The 19,561-nt window shown below is 36.1% G+C and overlaps 1 protein-coding gene across 1 annotated transcript in view; it reads left to right on the forward strand.

Annotated features, from left to right (window-relative positions):
• The window catches only part of LRP12 (LDL receptor related protein 12), a 51,343-nt gene extending 35,385 nt beyond the window's left edge, over positions 1 to 15,958 (forward strand). The window contains exons 3-7 of the mRNA XM_040066904.2: positions 1,278 to 1,413; positions 2,865 to 3,067; positions 7,218 to 8,319; positions 9,158 to 9,290; positions 12,737 to 15,958. Coding sequence (XP_039922838.1) covers positions 1,278 to 1,413; positions 2,865 to 3,067; positions 7,218 to 8,319; positions 9,158 to 9,290; positions 12,737 to 13,600 — 2,438 coding nt within the window. The 3' untranslated portion in view covers positions 13,601 to 15,958. The remainder of the gene's footprint in view (positions 1 to 1,277; positions 1,414 to 2,864; positions 3,068 to 7,217; positions 8,320 to 9,157; positions 9,291 to 12,736) is intronic.
• The last annotated feature ends 3,603 nt before the right edge of the window (positions 15,959 to 19,561 follow it).

Consider the following 19,561-nt stretch of genomic DNA (forward strand, 5'->3'; position numbering starts at 1 on the left):
CCTGTATTATTTCAAAATTATTTTGAAATAAAATAATGAAATAAAAGCTTGATTGTGTATTGAAATAGAAAAAAATAACCTGGTCACAAATTACATTATTACAACTTTTCCACTGTAATAAATGCAGTTCATTCTTAATCGTGTTTGTTTATTCATCAGTTCTCTTTGGCTATTTTAATCAAATAAGAATTCTAAAAGATTTTGATGATGAGACCGGAACTGCTTCCTTATTTGTAATAGTTCTTTTGTCCAAACTACTGCAAGTAACTTATAGGACTTCTAGTAACTTTGACTGCTTGGCAGACTTTGGACTGTCAGTGATAAAACTGAAAAATAAAAGCAGAAAGGGTAGTTATTTTTAATGTGTTTTCTTGCCACTGAGACTTCCTCATAATTTGAAGCTCTGCAGTGAGAGTATTCTAGCCTTTTCTGTTTATGTGGAGGTTGTGTATGTGCTATATGACAGGTGTTGGATATGAGGCTGCTAAGAGGGGGAAAAAACAGGAAAACAAAATCCACAAAGTGTAAGTACAGTACTCCAAATAAAATCAGAATAATTGAGAACACTCAAGCTGTGGAAGGAACAGCAGCTGAGTTAAGGCCAATGCAGAAAGCTACACCTATTATAAAGTAAGAGTACAGAGGACTGAGTTACTTCAGTTGCATATAATTAGACCTATAAATATAAGCTTTCTAGGCCTTATCAGAAATGTAGTTATGCAGATCTGTCTGCTGCAGTAAGTGCTCTTTTCCTTTCAAAGAGTTTGGAATTGTGTATGGAGATCATTTCCATGCCAGGAACTGGAAGGGGAAAGGTATTTAAATGATGGTCAAGCACTGGGTCTACCTAAGACAGGAAATTTCAGCTTGAATATTTATTTTGTTTTTCACTTTCTAATGCTCTTGTCAGTGTAAGGTGTTAATGCATGGTTAAATTGAACTGAATCTTTTTAAAGATTAAAAATAAAATTTAAAAACAAAAAATCTTTTCCATAATAAAGTTGTCAAAGTCCACATAGAATAATTTTTTTAATCTGTAGGAGCAATTGACATAAGCAAAAACTGCTACACTGGCAGTATTGGAAAACATCCTTTGGCTGACGTGTTCCATTACAAACTCCTTTAAAAGTTGTGGGTTTTTTAATTGGTATGTCATCTAACTCACTTGGATATTCTCTTTGATTAGGCGCTGATTGGTTGGGTGGGGTTTTTTGTCCTATTGTCTTGTAAAAAAATGGAATTAATCAAGTTGCTTTGAATATATATGTATTTTTCAGCTTGTGGAGATATTCCAGAACAAATTCGATCACCGAGCGGAACAATCACAAGTCCAGGGTGGCCCTCTGAGTATCCTGCCCGAATCAACTGTAGCTGGTACATCCACGCGAACCCAGGGGAGATCATTACTATAAGGTAACAGTGCTCCTGTACTATCCATGTGGATCAAAGAAGTGCTAACCAGACATTTTCAACTGCCAGTTGTGCACATACCAGTTTTCTCTTCCTTCCTGTAAGGGAAGGATTTCAATTCTGTCTGGTTTTTGCTTTTCCTTTTATCTGATTTGCTCGCACACAGCCATGTAGCATTTGTCTTTATCTGGAGAATCGGTGTCTAGAAAAAATTCCAGTGTGCTCATTTATTTGAATTTTTCAACATGTCTGAAACAGGAATTTTTCATTAAAAAGTGTGTAGACTAAATGCTGTAATGCTTCATTGCTATGAGGTCTCTTGGTGTGCTTAAAAATGTCAGGACAAATAGAGAGTCAATAGCTACAACTGCAGTTTAGGAAAGGCTGAGTTTTGATGCAGGGAGGTCCTCACAGTTTCACATATCTTTTAATCTTTTCCAAAGTAGTCATGTAAAAAACTTGGAGATTCAAGTTCTCATCAGTTTGTTTCTGATTACCGATTTCTTTTAGCATCAACATCAACAGTTAGTACTGCTTCATAGACTTGATTATGAAACTGAATTACCCGCAGATTTTCTTCAGTTTCCGGTTCAGACTTGCTGACCTGAGAAACTGCTCTTCGTTATGAAGTATTTGCTTTGACATCAGTTACTCGTTTAAATTCTGCATCTTAATTTAAGCTATCTTTCTATTAAATATTTAACTGGCATAAATGCAACATAAAGTAGGTAAAACTGTTCAGCTACTAGAATGCTTTCTAAACTTTTTGTACTGTTTATTTTTAATAAAATTCCTTTTTTCTTTCATGTTGTTTACTTCCACTCATACATAGCACATTTCAGTTCTAGTAGTCCTCTGTTGTCTATACAGCCCTGTTTTGCACAGTCTCGCCCTCGCACATCATTACTGTGGCAGCTTGTCCTGACCAAGTGCAGCCATACCATGGCAGTCCATGACACAATGCTTGGGTAGCCAAGTAGTGCAACTGGGAGAAAGTCTTATCTGAAAACATGATTTTGAAAAATTTAGCTGTATTTAGTATGTTAAATCGTATTACTGCCATAAGTGTAGCATTTAGCTAAAATTAGATAAATTTCTGGTGAAATTTGAGTTAAAATCACTTAGTAGTGTATGACAGTCATTAAATGAGGACATACGGACAATTTCATAAACAGAATTTTATATTAAAACAATGTTGTTTTTGTAAGAAGATTGCAATTCTTAAATGGTAGATGCAGTATTTTGCTTGACAGAATGGATCCTTGCTGTCCTCATAATATAAAAGTAGCAGCACAAGATTAAATCCTATTTCTACAAGGGACAAGCTACCCTTTTTATTTCAGAACTATGTATTTCAGAAAGAACTTCAAGCTAATTTTTATGTGTAGTAATTCAGCAGCTTGTTTCTCTAATATTCAATTCAGTAGCAATTTTTGACCTTTTCTCTTTTTCAGCTTTCAAGATTTTGATGTTCAGGGATCTCGACGGTGCAGCTCAGATTGGTTAACAATTGGAAGCTACAAGAATATTGAAGGCTATAGAGCATGTGGCTCTTCCATTCCCTCACCATACATCTCTTCACAGGATCATGTTTGGATAAGGTTTCATTCAGATGATAGCATCTCCAGAAAAGGCTTCAGATTAGCCTACTTTGCTGGTAAGTTTCAAATGATACCTAGTATAATTTTATGGCTTCACTTTTTGTTTCCTGTTTCAGGAATTACTTCCTTCTAACAGGGTACAGTACTGACTACAGGTCTTTCCTGTAGTCACCTCAAGGTCTGTTGAAATCAGAGAAATTATAGATTAGGTAATGTATTTTGATCCTGTGCACAATTTGAATATTCCAAGTGGGAGTAACAATAAGCAGATTGAATGATATTTAGAAAGAAAAGGTTAGCCTGTAGCAGTAGGCACCTGGAAGTTTGTTTAACATGGTAAGATTTGAAATGTTTTCATCAGACTAAAATAAATTTGTTAAAGTAGTCAGGTAAACTTCTGAGTATTATAAATACAGTGAGAGAGGAAAGAAATGGCAGGATTTTTTTTTTTTTTTTACACTTCTCACAGAGTTTGCATCATTTTTCCCATCTCCAGAAGGCATACTATCTTCTAAAAAAAACAACCTAAAAAACCCCTGCCACATTAATATGATAGATTAATCCAGCCAAGTGCAGACATAGTTCTGTACATGCAAAACTTTTCTTGTGTAATTACAGGATGATAAAAACTAGTTAAAGTAGTGATAGTCTGAGACTGTTTTGTGAGCCATTCTTGTTCTATTAGAGATTGCCAAGGGAGAGCAGGAAGCCAGTTGTGGGTCAAAACTAGTTCCAAACTTTTCCTTGCTTTAAGAGGTATTTCAGTTTTTTGTAATAGCATTATTATGGTGTTCTACATCGTGATTATCCCAAATACTGGATTAGATTTTTCTTGGTTTTCACGATGATTTCATGTTACCTTGCTCCCTCTGAGTGTGCATATATCCACCCATTGGCCTGCTCCAGATTTCTGTGCACATCAACTATTGACTCCTCCATAAGACAGTTCATACTTGTAAATATATCCAATGCTACCCAGCCTTCAAAACTGTTCCAACAAGATTCAGTAAATCTACCCTTGATCTCCTCTAGTCTAAGCTGTGTTTACTCCTGGTTTGTACTCTGCACTCTTACCTAGTAGCTTCCTCCACTATGTCAGTCTCTCACAAAAAAGTTTTCAAGCATGCTTATCCCTCTCTATCACCTGTTCTCAAGTCTACAAAAAGGTCCTTCAGTGGTTCAGCTCCTTGTACTTTAGCAGGTCTTCAGGAAATAATGCAGCCTTGCATTTGATGCTGGCTTTTTAAAACAAATTTTATTTTGGGGGGGATTGTTCATTTTTTAACAAACAAGCCATACTGAAACTTCAGCTTGAGTTTGCTCCCTATGTTTGATACAATACTTAGGAAGTATTTCACAACTGAGGTGTAAGTGTAGTGTTTCAGTGATCAGAGTGGTCTTTTAATGTTCTAAACTAACCTGTATATAGGAGAAGAGTTGACAGTTGCTTTAATAATCATGTGGTAATTTCTGCCTTTGAGTGTCAAAAAGGCTCCTGAAATGCAAACACTTTTGTTTTGCATTCAGCTGTGTCATTATGTTTGGTTTCTTCTCATCAGCATCATGCAGTAGTGCTCAGATTAACACCTCAACAGACTATTTAATTCAGTGTTTTTAAGGTTACTCTCAAAGTTGGCAAATCATCATAGAAAAAGAGGGAAAAACAGTAACACATTAGTTTCTTTGGATGCAAGTTAGTCCTATCTGTTCTGGAACGATGGAAACACTGCAGATTTTGAGTGCAGAAGTGACAATTAGGGAGTTTAAAATCTGATGTGGAAGATAGGTCATGTGAATTATTTGAATTAATTCTTGTTTAAAGAAAATAATGGGTAAATATATTTAACTTAAAACAAACCAATAATAGGCAAGAAAGAAGCATTACAGGTAGGAAGGGTACTGGACTAGAAAGTAAATTTTGTGCCAGTTTCACTTGTTTTTCTTCACTGTCTTCCTCCCGCTACTTATTATTTATTAGCCTCTTTAATTACGGGAGTTGAAATGGGGCAGAGCTGACTGATGGTGATGTAGAGTGGAAAATAAAGTTATTAAAAGCACAGAAGTCAATGGCCACTGTAAATGCAGGGACAAATTGTGTTAGTCCTTTGGTTACAACAGTACCCAAAGGTGCTGCTAATGATCTTGTGCTATCCTGAAGCCTTCTGTGGTACAGCTCCCAAGGTTAGTCCTATTTAGTACATCTCTTATGATTTTACGACTCTTATTTTTGATTCATAGGTAAATCTTCTTCGTGTAAGGATTGCAGGATTGGTGATTAAAAATGTTAAATCAGGATCGAGTATCCCAGCTCTTTTCTGGAATTTTTAAAAGCTTGTAGAAGGAAGAGCTTGGTTTGAGATTGTATCCTGTTTTGTTACAGCAATATTCCCATCAATATTTATAACTCCATGTTACAGCTTTCTTCTCAACTCTTCCAGGTTCTGCAATGCAGAAGGACTGAGCTAGATTATAATCAGTACTTGAACAGGTTTAGTGATGCATATTCTACTACCTACTATTCTATTACCTCCACCTATGGAGCATTGTCATTCAATTTAGGTAGGACTAGTCTAGCAGTTCAGTTTTACAGGTTTTAAATTCAAGGCCAAGCTTCCAACTTTGCCATGCTAATATTGTGAACAATATGTATGTGTGTGAACGTACTATATATATAAATACTTATATATCTGTAACAGAAGAAGAAGATGGTATCATTTATACTGCACATGTTCTTTGGAATTTTTTTTAGTGAATGCTCTGAAATTAGTCAGTTGCAGCACGTACATTTTGCTCTCCTTTCATTCTTCAGTCTCTGACAGCAAATTGTAAACTTAAACATTCTTCAGCATTGCTTGTAACATTTACCACTCTTCATGATTTAATTTTTTTTCCTGCATTCACTTTTTAAAAGCATTAGCATTTGTGAAATTTAATAATTATGTGTTGTACTTTTCTAAAAAAAATTATTATTTTAAGTTATTTATTTTTAATGGTTTCTAAGATATTATATTAAAGTAGAAAAAAAGGAGAACAGAAGTAAGATATGACTTGACCTATCACAGCAGATTAGTTGCAGCAAGAAAAATTCAAGCTAGCTGTGAAAACTTTTATCATATTGTATAATAAAGCACTGGAACTTGAAAAATACTTGGTTGGAGAAGGCCCTGAAAAGCCTAATCAAACACCAGTTGGCCTTGTTTTGAGCAGATGATTTTATTAGATGGCCTCCGTTCCAATCTGAATTGTTCTCTTGTAAAAAAAGTTAGAACATGCTTCTCCTGGGAGCATTAGGATTTCAGTGAGTTTATTATGCTTTCCTGTTTCTGTATTAAAACCTTAGGTATAGTGTTCCTTAGAATGAATGTATATTTATCTAGTTTATTTTCTGAATTACTGCTGTGTAGAACCATGTGCATTGCAGACTTGTGTTAAATATTTTGACCATGACAGTTAGTTTTATAGCAAATTTTACAGTCTGTACTGTGGTTTGTAGAAATAACAGTGATTGAAAATGATACAGCAGTGTTTGACTCAGCTGAATTGTTACAGAGCTGAAATAAATTGGATCCCAGGTATGCTTCTTTGTTCAACATGGCTGGAACTTTAATAAGTCAAGGCAAGCAAGCATTTTTGCATTTGCTGCACTACCATCTTAGTTCCTGCAGGAGAGGCAGGAGCAAACAGTGAAGAAAGGAGAGGACAGAGGTTTCTTTCTTTGATTGGTGGCAATAGGTAATCTTCAGCTGTCAGCTTCTCTCTTGCCTTAGATCCTTTGGTGCAAAGTAGGAACTTCCAAAAGCAGAAGAGAGTCTGACTGCTTTTCTGGGAAAGAATTTGAGGAGATAATTGGTACTGCAGCAAAAAATGTTTCTGTATTTTGAGTGATAGATGAGAGAGTGTTCTTCTAACTTATTTTTAGCATATTAGAAGTTGGATTTCTCAATAGCTATAAATGAGCATTGTTTTCTTGCTTGGGTTAAAGTTTTTTGACTGAAATCAGCTAAGGATAAGGTTCATGCTGATGTATTGATGGAATTTTGACTTGAAAAAACTGTTTTGTCTTGAAATTTGCTGAAAGTTAGCATGGTTTAAAGACACTGCAGGCATTTGCTTTGCCCTTCTGATGTACCTAGTGCAGCAAGTAAATACGCAACACAAGCCATAAAGTGCTAAACTCTAAGAATTTTTTTTTTCTTTTACTTTCAGGGAAATCTGATGAGCCAAGTTGTGATTGTGACCAGTTTCATTGTGCTAATGGGAAGTGTATTCCAGAAAGTTGGAAATGTAACAATATGGATGAATGTGGAGACAACTCAGACGAAGAAATCTGTGCCAAAGCTAATCCTCCGACAGCTTCTTCCTTTCAGCCTTGTGCAAACAACCAGTTCCAGTGTCTTTCCCGCTTCACCAAGCTTTACACTTGCCTTCCAGAATCTTTAAAATGTGATGGTAACATTGATTGTCTTGACCTGGGAGATGAAATAGACTGTGATGTGCCAACATGTGGGCAGTGGTTAAAATACTTCTATGGTACTTTCAGTTCTCCCAACTATCCTGACTTCTATCCACCTGGCAGCAACTGCACCTGGCTGATAGACACTGGTGATCATCGCAAAGTAATCTTGCGATTCACCGATTTTAAACTCGATGGTACAGGTTATGGAGACTATGTCAAAATATATGATGGATTAGAGGAGAATCCACGGAGGCTGTTGCGTGTTCTGACAGCATTTGACTCTCATGCTCCCCTCACAGTTGTTTCATCCTCAGGACAGATAAGAGTGCATTTTTGTGCTGACAAAGTGAATGCTGCAAGAGGGTTCAATGCAACCTATCAAGTTGATGGCTTCTGTTTGCCATGGGAAATCCCATGCGGTGGAAATTGGGGGTGCTACACAGAGCAGCAACGCTGCGATGGCTACTGGCACTGTCCAAATGGAAGGGATGAAACCAACTGCACCATGTGCCAAAGAGATGAGTTTCCCTGCTCTCGAAATGGTGTTTGCTACCCTCGTTCAGATCGCTGCAACTACCAGAATCATTGCCCTAATGGTTCAGATGAAAAGAATTGTTTCTTCTGTCAGCCGGGCAATTTTCACTGTAAAAATAACCGCTGTGTGTTTGAGAGCTGGGTTTGCGATTCTCAAGATGACTGTGGCGATGGCAGTGACGAAGAGAATTGCCCAGTCATTGTGCCCACTAGAGTGATAACTGCAGCTGTCATTGGGAGTCTTATTTGTGGATTGCTGCTCGTCATTGCACTGGGATGTACTTGTAAATTGTACTCACTCAGGATGTTTGAACGAAGGTAAGTAGAACGCGACTTTATGAAATGTCTTGGTGTTTTCTGCTGTTTGTACTTGAAGTAGTTTTATTGCCATACGGATATTGTTGCACATGATTTGTAAAGACATTGCTCCTTTTTCTTTGGTAGTAAAAAGAGGTTAGTTAATCATAGAGTTATCAGGTTGGAAGGGACCCATAAGGAATATCAAGTCTAACTCCCTGCTTCCTGCTAAGAAGCTAAACCTTGCTAAGACCTATGGCTGGGCATTGTCCAGATGCTCCTTGAACTCTGAAGGCTGGGTGCCAGGACCCAGTTTTCTGGTGAGTCTTTTCCAGGGGCTGACTATTCCCCCAGTGAAGAAAAGAGGATAGAAGTATTCTGATCACTTCGCTATAGAGGATTGAAGCTTTCAGATAGTGTTACCAAAAAGGAACTGTGGGAAAACTGCAGTTAATTAATTCACAATTTATATCACAGTTCTGTATATAACAGCATGTTTCTTCTCTTGTAGGTTAGTTCATACCAGGATTACATATCCTTCAATCTTTTACGATAATATAAGCATTACTCATCATGGGTTTTATATTTAGCCCATGGGCTTGGGCTGGTTTGTTTGTTTTATATTGAAGAAATTTATTGTTGGGCTGGGTTTTTTGCTCTCATTTCAGCTGGACAGACTCAAAGGCTTGGGTATATATTTTTTGCAAATTTAATTTCAATTAAATTAGCAAAACTTCATCTTCTGAAGTTTTTTCATTTCAGGTTATAATAGTCTGATGTACTTTCATTCTTACATATATGTACATATATAAATAAATCAGTGTCTTATGTATTGTGAAATTTCTTTTCTCTTTGAAAGATCGTTTGAAACTCATTTGTCAAGGGTTGAGGCCGAACTGTTAAGAAGAGAAGCTCCTCCATCCTATGGACAATTAATTGCCCAGGGTTTAATTCCACCAGTTGAAGATTTCCCTGTTTGTTCCCCAAATCAGGTAAGATTTCAAAACAGCAGATGGACCCCTTAAATTTTAAGGAGACTAAAATAAAGATATTTTAACTTTATCTGCTTCCTTTTCCTCTACAGCATTTCCTTTTTCTCCTTTCAACTCAATAGTATTATACAAATGATTAGCCCTTGAGCAAAATCATGATATAGTAACACCACAGTTTCTTTTGCAGGCTTTCTTTTGTTGATAATGCCAGTAATGCACACTATAGAACCCCCCTCTTGCATGAAAAGTAATGGATTGGTAGATCTAATTGTATGTTCTATATTACTGTTGTGAAAGTAAAGATTGCAAGATGGCACTTTCTGATTTGGGAAAGAAGACCTAAACTTCTAATGCAGAATGGGAGTTCACATGCACAGTGTGTAGGTGCATTCATGCCTGCCGTGTATAATGAGATGATGGAGAAGGGCAGGGTGTGATATCATGTAAAATTGTTGTGAATGAGTAACAAAGCAAAAGCTAGTAAATGGCAGTTAATAGTTTCTAGCCATCCAGATTCAGAGGTGGATGATTAGCACATTTCTTACTTGGTTGATAATTTCTGTCAAAAAACTTCAGTTAAAAATGTCTTTTGGTTATAAAGCTCTAATGAGAAATAGAAGAAAAGTCTTAGTCTGGAAATCTTGCTGTGTTCTAGTATAGTTGGCATTAATTATATTGTGTTGCAGTTAATATAGTAAAGTTTATTGTGAGAAAAAATTACACGACTATCACATTTGCTCTCATGCTCACATGTTCACAAGCTGCTGGGATCTGTTACAAAAGATTTTGCAGATGAAAAAAGGAAGATTGCAATTTGCATGAGAGGCTTTAAAAAAACATTGTAAGGATTTTTTGGATAAGTAAATTAGCACTGAACTTCATTAATGAATTTAATAAATGTCTGTAGTGAACACTGTAGAATCCCTTGTTCTTTTTCAGTGGGTTACTGTGGTTATAATAAAGATCAGTATGTTTCTGTTTCAAACCAATTCTGTACTTTTACAAGTTTGGCTTGCTGTCCTCTTTTCCAAAAAAATTAACCTTCACCAGTTTATGGTGGGTCTGTGTTCACAAGTCTCTTGAGGTAGGGTTAGCTCAAGAAAGTCTCTGGAGACAATGCAGTTGTCATGCCCAGATATGTAAGTCCTCTAGTAACTTGGAGCAAGTCTTCAAACAGGAACAGATAACTTGGAACAAACTAGTGTTTCCTGCAGATGCCTACCCTGTGTGGGACACTTCAGGTTTGGTGTACATGAATATGTGTAGGAACAATGACAATTGTTAGAAAAACCTAGCTTGCTCAGACACCTTTTTCATCTTGAAATCTTATAAAGGTCTTGGGTTTTACTAAAATGAGTAGAGAGTGAGTAAAAAACCCAGACATGTAGTGGCTGCAGTCAGAGACTGGTACTGAAGCCTTTAGATATCTGTGACTACTGAAATTTTCTTTACTCTTTAGTTTGACTTAAATTGAATTAACCACTTTTTCTTTGGACACATTTTAAGCTCATTTCAGAATATATTGGAATTATATGGCAAACTTTTGTAATTAAACCTAATAAAATGTAGTTGCTTCATAGTATTTCTATGTAATCATGATTTCAGACTTCATAAAATTTCAGTGCATGTACAATAGTTTTGAACAGTGAGAGTGTTACTGAATTCCCATTATGAATACCAGTATTTATTATATAAGTCTTATTATTATATAATAAGACTTATGGCCTTGAAAACGGAAGTAACTATTCTGAGCAATTAACTAGCATAGAAATAAGAAATAGTAGTGAGCGGGCCATCAAAAATAATGAAAATGCCATTCTAGAACATTGATGCTTCCATGATAAAAACTTTGCTCATATTTAACCAATGAAGTTGCATTGTTTAGAACCTTTGTTTTTCAGAGGAGAAAACATTAGTAAAAACTTGAGGCAATGTAAATTGAATTTTATAAATTATAAAACTCGATTTTTAATGTGGTAAAGTGTTGAGGGAAGGGAGTCAGTATTAAGTCAAGGTGTGTTAAAATTTGTTTTCAGCAAAATACTCATCTCTAATTGCAAATCTCTGTAGGATTGAAATTAGTTATTCAAGCTATAGGAATGCTGGATGCTCAATTTCAGTGCAGTGCTTTCTGCCTAAAACTGGTACATGCCTTCAGAGCTGGATTTTCAAAGAGTAACAGTCTGTTCAGTAGCTCTTGGAAGTAAGGCTGCTGTACACACATACTGCATGCTTGAATTCAGTCATCCTGTGAACGAAGGGAAGGGAGGAGCTAAGTTGTTTATGAAGTATTGTTCAGATATTTTGCTGTATTTTCTGAAGCATGATGGAAGGGAAATGAAGGTGACAGCATGAGAACACTAAATTTCAGTTTTTAAAAATGAGGGAGATACATGCATATATGTTAAGGGTTTAATTGGGGAATAGCTCTTCTGAAGAAAATTCTGCTTTTTTGCCATAATCTTCATGGAAAGTTGTGAATATGGAATTTATCTTCTAATTAAAAACATTTGTGAATATTTTTAGAATTATGGGTATTTGGAAGATCTTCTACCCTATTTGAGAATTGAGCTACTTAGCTGAGGCAGTGTTTTGTCTTAAATTTGAGTTAGGGATATCCAAGACAAGGGAGTTTATCTTCTTATGTTTGTGTTACCTTACAGTTGAAAAGTTATACAGGCTTTTAAACAGGAAAATTCAGACATGCATTCTTCTGTAGCTAGATAACTGAAAAATGTATACTGAATTTGGGGAATTCATAGTTTAGAACACATACAATGATTTTATTTAAACAGAAGTATTAAAGCATTTTGAAACTGGAATTAACTGATTATACCAGGAAGGGGGAGAAAAAAATCAAATTATAAGCCTCTGGTAGAGAAGACACCTGATTCAGTCCCTTTGAGGAAGCCCTAGGGTAGTGAATAAAGAAGGTGGCCACCATTGTTAAATCTTTTTGGAAGACTTTGTTTACAAATCCTAAACTTTTTGAGAGATGTTTCTATGCGCTGTACTCTACAGTCCACAGTGAATACCTTTTTGGTAAGACTGTCTGTAATAGATTTTCTATGCCTGCTCTACTGGCTCTGTGATTGTGACTTTTCTTTTATCAGTGTTCCATATCCAGGCTATAGTGCCTTGCTTTTCACATTGCCTTTATTTAGAGAAATATGCTTTATATAGAAGTCATTGCTCTTTTATTACCGTTGCGTATGTATTTCCACTTAAATTGCCTGTTTATTATGTTTTTTCTAGAGCATCTAGACTTTTGTCATGCCCACTTTTTTTTAATAGCCTATTACTACATATACCAGCTCCTTATTCAGAGAGATGCAACATTTTCCAATATTTAAGATTCTATTTTGCACAATAGTTATCATTCTTTCTTTGCTAGAACAGTACCAGCAGACTGTCAATGCTTGATTGTTGCTTGTCTTCTCATTTAGGCTTCAGTTCTGGAAAACCTGAGGCTGGCAGTACGATCTCAGCTTGGATTTACCTCAATCAGACTTCCTATTGCTGGCAGATCAAGTAACATTTGGAATCGAATTTTTAATTTTGCAAGGTCACGTCATTCTGGATCGTTGGCATTGGTCTCAGCGGATGGAGATGATGTTGCCGGCCAAAGTACTAATAGAGAAGCTGACAGAAATAATACTCACAGAAGTTTGTTTTCAGTTGAATCTGATGATACAGACACAGAAAATGAAAGAAGAGACACAGCAGGGGCAGTTGGTGGTGTTGCTGCCACCTTGCCTCAAAAAGTCCCTCCTGCAACAGCAATAGAAGCTACAGTGGGAGCGTGTGGGAGTTCCTCTGCTCAGAGCAGCAGTAGCAGTGCCACGGATGGTGGAAGAGAAGTGGCAAGTGTAGAGCCCCCAAGCACAAGTCCCGCACGCCACCAGCTCTCGAGCGCACTAAGCCGTATGACTCAAGGCTTACGCTGGGTACGCTTTACTTTAGGGAGATCAAGCTCAGTGAATCAGAACCAAAGTCCTTTGAGACAGCTTGATAATGGGGTAAGTGGAAGAGAAGAGGATGATGATGTTGAAATGTTAATTCCAGTCTCTGATGTAGCATCAGACTTTGACATGAATGACTGTTCAAGACCTCTACTTGATCTCAGCTCAGATCAAGGACCAGGGCTTAGACAGCCTTACAGTGCAACACATCACAGTGTAAGGTCATGCAGTCGAGATGGCCCCTGTGAGAGCTGTGGCATCGTTCACACTGCCCAGATACCCGACACTTGCTTAGAGGCAACAGTGAAAAATGAAACTAGTGACGATGAGGCATTATTACTCTGCTAGGTACGGATTGTTTAGGAAAGATTGTGTACAAGTTGGAGCAATATCTGTCATTGTTTTGTACTTCACAGTTAAAATTAGTTTTTAGTTTTAAAAAATCCAGGACAACATTATGTTAAAGGTATTTTAGCCTGCGTGGTTGATTAAACTTTTCTTGTACTGGATGACATTATGGAACTATAAGAGTGAACATTTTAGTGGCTCTGAATACACAATGTGTGTATCCAGTATAATCAGATTACTCTTTAAACTGAAGTTTTCCCCATTAGTTTCAAATTTAGTTTATCCTGGTACTATAGTTCAAACCTGAAACATGGCTGCTCAAGACCTACTGGCTGCCTGTTTAACCCCTTATTAACAGGTGAATTTGTACAGAATTATTTTCCTTTAAGAATTGACTCTGTTGTATTATTGCCAACATACTTGTAACTTAATATACTAAATACTGATAAAGATTGTTACTGTAAAATATGTACTTTTCTTTGAGTTTATTCAACACTTTGTCTAAATATTCTTGAATCTCATCATAATGTGAACTTACTTAAAGGGAGGAGAAACTTTCTCCAGGAGCATTCTTTTTCTTTCAGAAGTACAAAATTCAATGATATATGAAATTATTTAGACATAATAGATAAACTGATGGCAAAAGCTTTTTTAGCACTGACTTTCCTAAACTGTAGTCTAATATGGTACAAGCCAAACAGTATGTAAAATCCCCAGTCATTAGTCTTTTTTGATTTGACGTAAAAAAGGGCCGAAGATATTACAATATGTATTAGTTCTTTAAATATCCGATATGTACAAATACACTACAGAATAAGTTCCAACTGGTAATAGATCTTTCCCTAATACTGTAGGGTATATGGCTTGTTTGGACTCAAGGGATTTGCACTAAAATCATATTAAGGTCTCTAACGAGCTTAGTGCACAAGCACTATCACTTTAAGTACTATTATTGTCTAATATTGCAATGGCTATATATTTCCATGGCTCTTTCTTGGGGTGTTGCATTTTTGTTGCAATTGAATTTGCTTTACTAATTCCCTATTTATTCATTGTATTTAAAAACTTTAAAAACTGGTTTACTCGGTCAAAGACTGGTTTAAAAAAAACCAAAAGAAAACCCTTTTAGTGTAATTTTTTTACATGTTGGAGCAAAACAGATCAGTGAGGAAAAAAAGCTCATAACTTCCAATTTTGTGATAAGCAGGTTAATATGTGGCTACTAGTGTAACAACAAGAAACTACACCTTTTAAAAACAAAACTGTCAACTACTGTTTTATTTATTCTTTGCCAGTCTGTTTTTAGTAGGCTTAAAGATCCAGTATGAAATGTATTTGTGTGTGATTGTATGCTATTTATTAAATTTTAAATACTTTGTTGAATGTCATTTTAAAGCATGTTTAAAGTCTTGTGCATTTCTGTCGTGTTATGCTGTCAGGCAGAACTGACTAAAATTTTAATATGTATCAAAATTAAATTGAATTTTTGTTATGGTTTTGAGGTACTTTTAAAGATAAATCCAAGGTCTGTCTGGCTTTTTATTTTTTTTAAATCCTCATCTCTGAAGTACAAATCACATGCAGAAGAAACAAACAATTGAATGGATTCCAAAGTGTATATATCTTCTCCCTCTTCTCTTCATTCACAGACACTGGGATGAGAAAAATAAACGATTTTACCATCTGGTTGATTTTTTTCATGAGAGTTAGCAGGTAAATTCTGAGTTCAGGATGCAGTTATGTAGATTTGTGCTTTTGAGGAACCTTATGTGCAATACAGTTGTAAAAGATTTTATTATAATGACCCATGCGGTTTCAACATTCAGAACAGATCACATCACACTGGTACCAGATCAGGTACAAGTTGGCCCATAATTACACATACTCAAGTAAAAGTCATCAATGGCCATTTTTATTCACATTGAATAATATCTAAATCTGTGGGTAATATTTAGTCTGATTTCAGTAGCGTTGCTTATAGAGTGGGCAGCTTTGCAATAGGAACATGATGACACACCCTGATGTATATGTGAACAGTATGTCCTGGTATAAAATACTGGGTTTTTAAACCTTCCTAATTAATTGTCATTTGAAAGTGGTTGTGGAAATGCTTGTCCCTGAGGCAGATAAATTTTTAAAAAAGAGTCTTCACAGAATACCTTCGGTGTTTAACACACATAAATTTGTTCCACTAGATGCCCCAAATAGCATGTACCTATGGACTCCATATTGCAGATGTAAAAAGAACACAATGTTTAATTTGTTTTAAAGGACAAATGCTACACATTTAACTGAGAAATTGGATTTGATTGGTAATTTGGAAAATTGTAAATAAAATTCATATTTGTATGAGGTGAATTTGTTGCAGTGATTTTTTTTTCTTAGTGATTTTAAAAGGAGTGAATTTTTTTTTTTTTTTTTTTTTTGAGTAACTTATGAGTGATTGGTTGCATTTGTTTAGTTTTGTTTTATTGAGGTTTCCAATACAGCATTACTACCCTATTTCTTTTTATGCTGGAGATCTTGAATTAGTGTCTTGTTAAAATGAGTCTTGATTTAGCTATGCTACAATACGAGGGCAGTTTGAAAAAAAGTCAGAATTACTTACTGTGGAATTATCTTGTTTTCTGTAATAAATCACTTTCATCTGCCGGCATTGCAGAACCTAGGTTATTGTGAGGCAAGTTCTCTTCTCATGTAAAGTTATTTAAACATGGAGTTTGTCATCATTCTTTTTCACATACCACACTTTTTTTGTCATTTGATTTGCACTGAAAAATTAGGGGAGGGCTGACTGAACTTCAGATGGTGCATGGGCTTGTTTTGTTACCAAAGTAAAGTTCATTTTCAGTGCAAGTTCAGCAAGTGTTGCTGATATCTCTTCTTTCAAAACAGGTTGCTGGAGCGGATGCTGGAATTAGTTACTGTATTATGTGTTCCACTTTCCGCCCAAATGCCAAAGCATGAACTTGTGCCAAAGCTTGGATTCAGTCCAGGGAAATCAAGTTCATGTTGGGACACAAATACTGTTTCAGTGAAGTTTATATATTAAATACTTGCTGCAGATCAAATCATGGCTTTTCCTGTTGGGATGAGGTTTTGCTTCCTTTCTGACAAGTGAGTGTTTTATTATCCTACATATATCTCCAGATATTCAGCTGTAACAGTTGTTCCTGAGGAAGTGTTGCACATTTTCCATAAGTCTTGGTTTCTGTCAAAAGTTTTAATCTTCTCCAGTTGTAATGAAGCTTTTTGTAAAGTGTTTTGTCAGTTTGTGGGGTTTATTTGACTGTATCTCTTTTCTTCCTCCTTTGTGAGTTTCTGAAAATAAGCAATTGGTAACTGAATTCCTCCAGGACATCAGCTACAACTCAAGTGCCCAAAATGGGGTGTGGTTCTGAAAGGACCAGGGAGAAGTCTATCTTGTCCCTTTGCCAAGTCACCAAAAATATATAGAGGTAAGCAGATTAATAGTTAAAATTCTTTCCCTTCTATCCTCCACTGGGATTTCATTGTTGTAGTTAGCTTTTCCTTCATCCAAATAAATTAAAGTCCATGATTATTGGACTGATACAGACAAGTTTTATAGCACAACATTCATGTCAATATGTCTAGATGAGGTTTCTGTTCAAATGCAGTATCCACTATCTGGGGAGTAGTGACTTGGGGGAAGAGACTGTAGTATTCACTAAACTGACGTATTATCTAAAAATTCAGATGGACAAGACTCCCCACGTCATTGATGGAAGAAATAAGAGACGTGACTTTGAGCATTTTGAGAAAGGGCATTTACAGTAAACAAAGTTTCTTTGTGAATATCCAGGTACAAATTAGTGTTTGTGATATTTTTACATGCACACTGAAATCCAGCAGAACAGTTTAGCTTCCAGTGTAAATTTCTTCTGGTTGCAGGAAAAATCTCCAACTTGCATCCTGTTATCAAAGGACCAACTAAAATACTCAAATGCAAGTGAAGTTTTTCAAGTTGAGATTTTTTTTCAGATCACAGTTACCCTGTATGCTGCTTGTGCAGGAAAGAAATAGGCGGAAAACACAAGAAAAAAAAAAAAAAAAAGATGAAAAGATGAGTCACTGGATTTTGAATTTTAATTTTTGAAAGGTTGTAGTAAAGCAGACTAGCAATTCTTAAGGAATATAACTGTATTACATTGCGCAAAGGATTTTTTTTTTTTCTGAGACAAACAATTGCAAGAGGCCTTCCCAAAAATAAGTCATAAGGGGTAGGACATGTAAAATCAGGAATATGTAAGAGAAAGAAAGGACTTAAAATTCAGTGTGGACTTCCTAACAATAAGGGTTTCTTATGCAAAATGTAAAGGACGAAGAAATAAATTCATTTTAAAGAATAAGGACACGGTCCCTGAAATAAGCATACATAGTGCATATTATCTAACAGAGACAGATGTCTGAATTCATAGCAGAAATCTCAGCATTGTTGACTTGTGATACAGAGATTTAGTAGTATTGCATTTGTACCTTTGCAATGAAATAATTGTGCATTTCATGATGAAGGTATGCCAACAGAAATTAAGAAATAGGTTATCTGCTTCTCCGGGTGTATAACATTGAGGAAAAACAACTGGTAAAATATGTTGGTTTAAATATATTGTCTTTTCCTGTGATTAGTTAAGAACCACCTTGAACAGCCACAGTTGGAGGAAGAAGTTCTGGTGCACCAGAGGAAAAAGAGGAGCAATATACAGGATAGTGAGGAATGTAATAAACTGACATCATATTTCTGCAATGGCATGGCAAAAACTAGAGATGTTCGGTTTTGCTTTCTCTCATACGTGTTGGCCAGCACTTGCAGTTCTGACTTTGTGTTCCTTCAATAGAAGTTGAGTTTGAGAGTCGGAGAAAATAGAAATAATATTTTGCAGTGGTTTTTTAGGTAATGCATTGATAAAAATAATGGTTTCCAAAGATAACTGATCCCTGTGCATTTGTGTTTATGTTTCCTGGAGTTTAGAAAAATCCCACCTAAGAACTTAGTTTCTTTGACTGAAATTATACACCGGGAAGTAACTGACAGATATGATGAGTTTTTTGGGTTTTTTTCCCCAGAGCATTGTGAGACTTAGACCTTCACTGCCTGAGTCAAACTGTCCCACCCATATTTAGGAAGTGGACTTTTTATTGGACCCTTATTGAGCCAATGAATAGTGAAAAGAGCAAAGAGCACAGTATGAGGGTGTGCTGGATTCCTGGTTATTCTGTTTATTGGTTGTACTATCTGTGGTTCACCATTTGTGTTAATCAAAGGGGAGGAGGCAGGTGGCCTTACAAAAATGAGAGAACAGTCACTACTTATTGTTGCTGTATAAAGGCAGGATGGTCTTCAGCACACACATACCTTTGGCTACCTTCCTTTGTGTCACAGGTGTGGGACCCAAGGCTGGGTGCTAATGGGCTCCATCACTGCTAACGTATTTGGGGGAAGACTGGCACTAGGATCTTGGATGTAAATATGTGCTCCCGTATTTAGGAGAGCATATTTATAACAATTCAGGTGATGTGGAACTAGAGGATTGAACTCCTTTCTTGAGTGTTCTTTAGCTTTGTTTTATTATAGAAAACCATGGGGCGTGCTCGCTAGTTTTGGAAATCTTTTGCAGCTGAAGAAGGCTTTAGAGATTAGGTTCTGAAAGGAAAGATAACCATTCTTTCCTTTCTTCAAATCCAGAGTGCACCTCAAATTGACACATTTTTGTACAAATTCTCCAAAACCTAGTGCTTTTTCCATCATCACTGAAGATTGTTGGTACCATTTTTGTTAATTTTCTCACATTGTCAATGTGGTTCATGACCACATTCATGTCTTTCTTCCTTGGAGGAAAGTTGTCAAAAATAAATTATATTATTAATAGCACATCTTCATTAGTTGACCTTTCTTCCCACGGCTCATTATCAATCTCTAGTTTCCTTCACAAAATGTCTCTG

This window comes from Hirundo rustica, chromosome 1 (assembly GCF_015227805.2).
Source record: "Hirundo rustica isolate bHirRus1 chromosome 1, bHirRus1.pri.v3, whole genome shotgun sequence".
In the NCBI taxonomy this organism is placed as follows: Eukaryota; Metazoa; Chordata; class Aves; order Passeriformes; family Hirundinidae; genus Hirundo; species Hirundo rustica.